Here is a 3,156-nt window from a genome sequence, read left to right as displayed (position 1 = left end):
ATTGAAAACTGAGTACTTTTACTTTTACTGGAGTAATATTTTATTATACGTATCTATACTTTTACTCAAGTACTTGATTTGTGTACTTCGTCCACCACTGGTAAACAATGGCATATTTATTATAAAGGAGGATTAAAGAGGTTGTCCAGATGAAGGCTAAAGGGACGAGCCTTTCAGCCACTGCAAGAGAAGCTGGTCATTCCAAATATGTGATTTCTCGAATATTGCAGGTTTACAATGACACTAATTCATTCAAGTCCCCCAAAAAGGCTGGTTCATCCACGTAAGACAATAGAATGAGAAGACAGGATAATGCAGAGACTCTCAATGGGGAATCGGTTCAGCACTGCAGCTGGAATTGCTCGTCAGTTCAGCGCCGATCAGGGTCTGGATCTGTCTCGGCTCATTTAAGAGAAGTCGGACTGAAAGTGCTCTCTGCAGAGATCAAGCCTCTCATCAGCAGAAAGAATCAAAAGGCTAGACTCACCTTTGCTGAGGAGCATGTTGTGTGGAGAGAGGAGAACTGGTCCAAAGTTCACTTTAGTGATGAGAGCCCGAGTGCGTAAAGAAGTCAGTGAAAGCTGGAGGAGGAAGTGTGTTGGTTTGAGGGATGTTTTCTGCAGCAGGAGTTTAATCTCTTACACAGATACATAGCAGGTGAATGCAAATGTTTATCAGAACCTCCTTCAGCAACATGCAGTTCTTTCCTTGCAAGCATCTCCCAATCGAAAGACAATGTTCCCGTCACACTGCAAAACGGGTAAAGCAGTTCTTGAAGCTGAAAACACTGAAATAATGAAATGACCGGCCCAGAGTCCTGATCTAAACCCGACTGAAAATCTCTGGAAAATCCTTGGCGACGAAGTTCTGGCTAAGAAACCCACTACAGTCACCGAACTATAGAAGAGACTGGAAGAAGAGCGGAGCAAGATCACAGCAGCGCAGTGTGAGAAACTAGAGATGTGCTGAAGTCACTCAAAGCAGGGCCTCTACCATTCCTACTGATTTCTGACAGCTGTAACCCTCCAAAATATTAGTTGTAATCTTCTTTCCTGCTACAGTGGTTTCTGTACTCTGATTTTGATCACTGTGTTTCCACAAAATAAAGATTTTGTTGAAATGCTTTGGTTATTTTGTCAAACATGTTAGTATAACAGTGGTATACCTACAGCTAACATTCCTTCAAGTTTTGAGCGATGATGATTAACAATATTTCAGAAAAAATCAAGTACTTATTGATTGTTCTCTAATTTTGACCTCCACTCTATGTATACATACATATAATTATAATTTTTGTATGTATATATTATATAAATAAACAAATACATGCATAAATATACAAAAAAATATTCAAAGCTAATAATAATATCACATCATTATATGAATAATTAAATAATGCATACACAAATAATAATAATTACTCAAATAATTATAATTTAACAATCAAATCATTTTTTAATTTATTAACTACCTAGGTGGCTGAAGGCCCAGTCGCACCTGAAAGAATATCAGGAGAATCTCCAGCTCGCCCTCGAAGTCTCGTCCTTCTACCAGCAGGCCGATAACATTGTCTGTTCCATCGACAACATGGTAGTCATTTAGCTCCATTGTGCTATTTCTGTTCAAACCCTGCAGGAAACCCAGTATCTGTGGCGTTTCACTTCGACGTGTCCTTTGATACGAACATAACCCGACTGTGTCTGTTTGTTGACATGCTGATGTAATCTAAGAATGTTATTTACGGTTTGCTCTCCTTTTTTAACTTCTCATCCAGAGAAAAAGCCTCTCTGCGAGCAACGGAGTGGAAAACGCCAGAGACGGGGAAATCCGGGACGTTGCCAGTCAAATCATGGTGTGCGAACCAACATTCACATCCCATTATAGTCACACGCTTGACCCTAAATGCGTTAGTTCACGGTCCAGCTCTGTGTCAAACACCATCCTGACGGCCGTGTTTGTTTTACTGTCGTTCTGTGTGGTTTCAGATGCTGGATGTGAGCGTTTCCCAGCTCTCCAACCTGCACCCGGCGCTGGCGGCCCGCGTCGCACAGAAGCAGAGCGAGGTGAAAGACTGCTGGGCCGTCCTCCAGAAGACTCTCAGGTAACGCAGACCAGCAGAGTTATAAACCACACAAGCCCTACGGTGTCCTCTCAGGGACAAGAGCCATTTCCCTCCGTAATGGGCTTTCCACAGAGCCGAAGGCGCTTTCCACAATCCTGTTTTTGTTGCATTTGTATTCCCCACCAGCAACCGCATGGGACTCGGCCAGCAAACCGCTTCCAAATGATAATTAGATGCATATAAAAGATGTGTGCTTATTTTCATAATGCCACCCATTACTGATCTGAATTTTTCCTTCTGTTTAGTGTAACGCTTTGAAACACTAAACACCAAAACAATATCAAATTTTGTTGGAAACGACGCTTAAACTCTCTTCTTTTTTTTGCAATTTGCTCAGTGAATCCAAGTTTGAGCTTGTTTTGTGTTTTATTGCTCCATCATCTAAAGCGTCCGTATTGATTTCATCATCGTTTGAGGTTTAAATGTCTGCGATTTGTGCTCCCCAGTGCAGTTAGTCAAATAAATTATGTAATTAGAGGAATTTATTTGTTATATTAAATGTGTAAGAGTTTATTTGGGCAATACAGATGTTTAATCGAGATGAATGCATAAGTTACTAATGGTAAAATAATACATTTTTGCATTTTTTTTATTAGTAAATTATAAGAATTATTTAAATAATACATGTTTAAATATTCATGTAATTATTAAAATAATTATCAAATAGCTAATAAGAATATAAATGATAATATTATTATATTTTTAAATAATTAAAATACAAATATTTTAATTATTATATTTTATAGTAATTATAATTGTTAATGTTATATAAATAATAATTACTTTATTACTATTTAACAATTACATTTTAAATAAATACATATATATTTAAATATTCATATAATTATTCAAATAATGATTAAATAGCTAATAAGAATAATAAAATTAACAATGTTATTATATATATATATATATATAGTACTTATTTATATTATATATGTCATTACTATAAAATCTAACTTAAACACACACACAAATATATATATTTGTATACATTATTTGATTATTATGCTTTATTTTTATAAATTATAATT

General features: G+C 36.3%; 1 protein-coding gene across 1 annotated transcript in view; it reads left to right on the top strand.

The window, feature by feature from the left end:
- LOC107667070 (uncharacterized) overlaps nt 1-3,156 on the top strand; it is a 55,187-nt gene that overhangs the window by 16,513 nt on the left and 35,518 nt on the right. Inside the window, exons 8-10 of the mRNA XM_016458669.1 lie at nt 1,476-1,590; nt 1,775-1,852; nt 1,986-2,101. Of these exons, the coding sequence (XP_016314155.1) occupies nt 1,476-1,590; nt 1,775-1,852; nt 1,986-2,101 (309 nt within the window). The remainder of the gene's footprint in view (nt 1-1,475; nt 1,591-1,774; nt 1,853-1,985; nt 2,102-3,156) is intronic.

Source organism: Sinocyclocheilus anshuiensis, unplaced genomic scaffold (genome assembly GCF_001515605.1).
Source record: "Sinocyclocheilus anshuiensis isolate Anshui unplaced genomic scaffold, SAMN03320099.WGS_v1.1 scaffold665, whole genome shotgun sequence".
In the NCBI taxonomy this organism is placed as follows: Eukaryota; Metazoa; Chordata; class Actinopteri; order Cypriniformes; family Cyprinidae; genus Sinocyclocheilus; species Sinocyclocheilus anshuiensis.
This window is presented reverse-complemented; position numbering and strand designations above follow the sequence as displayed.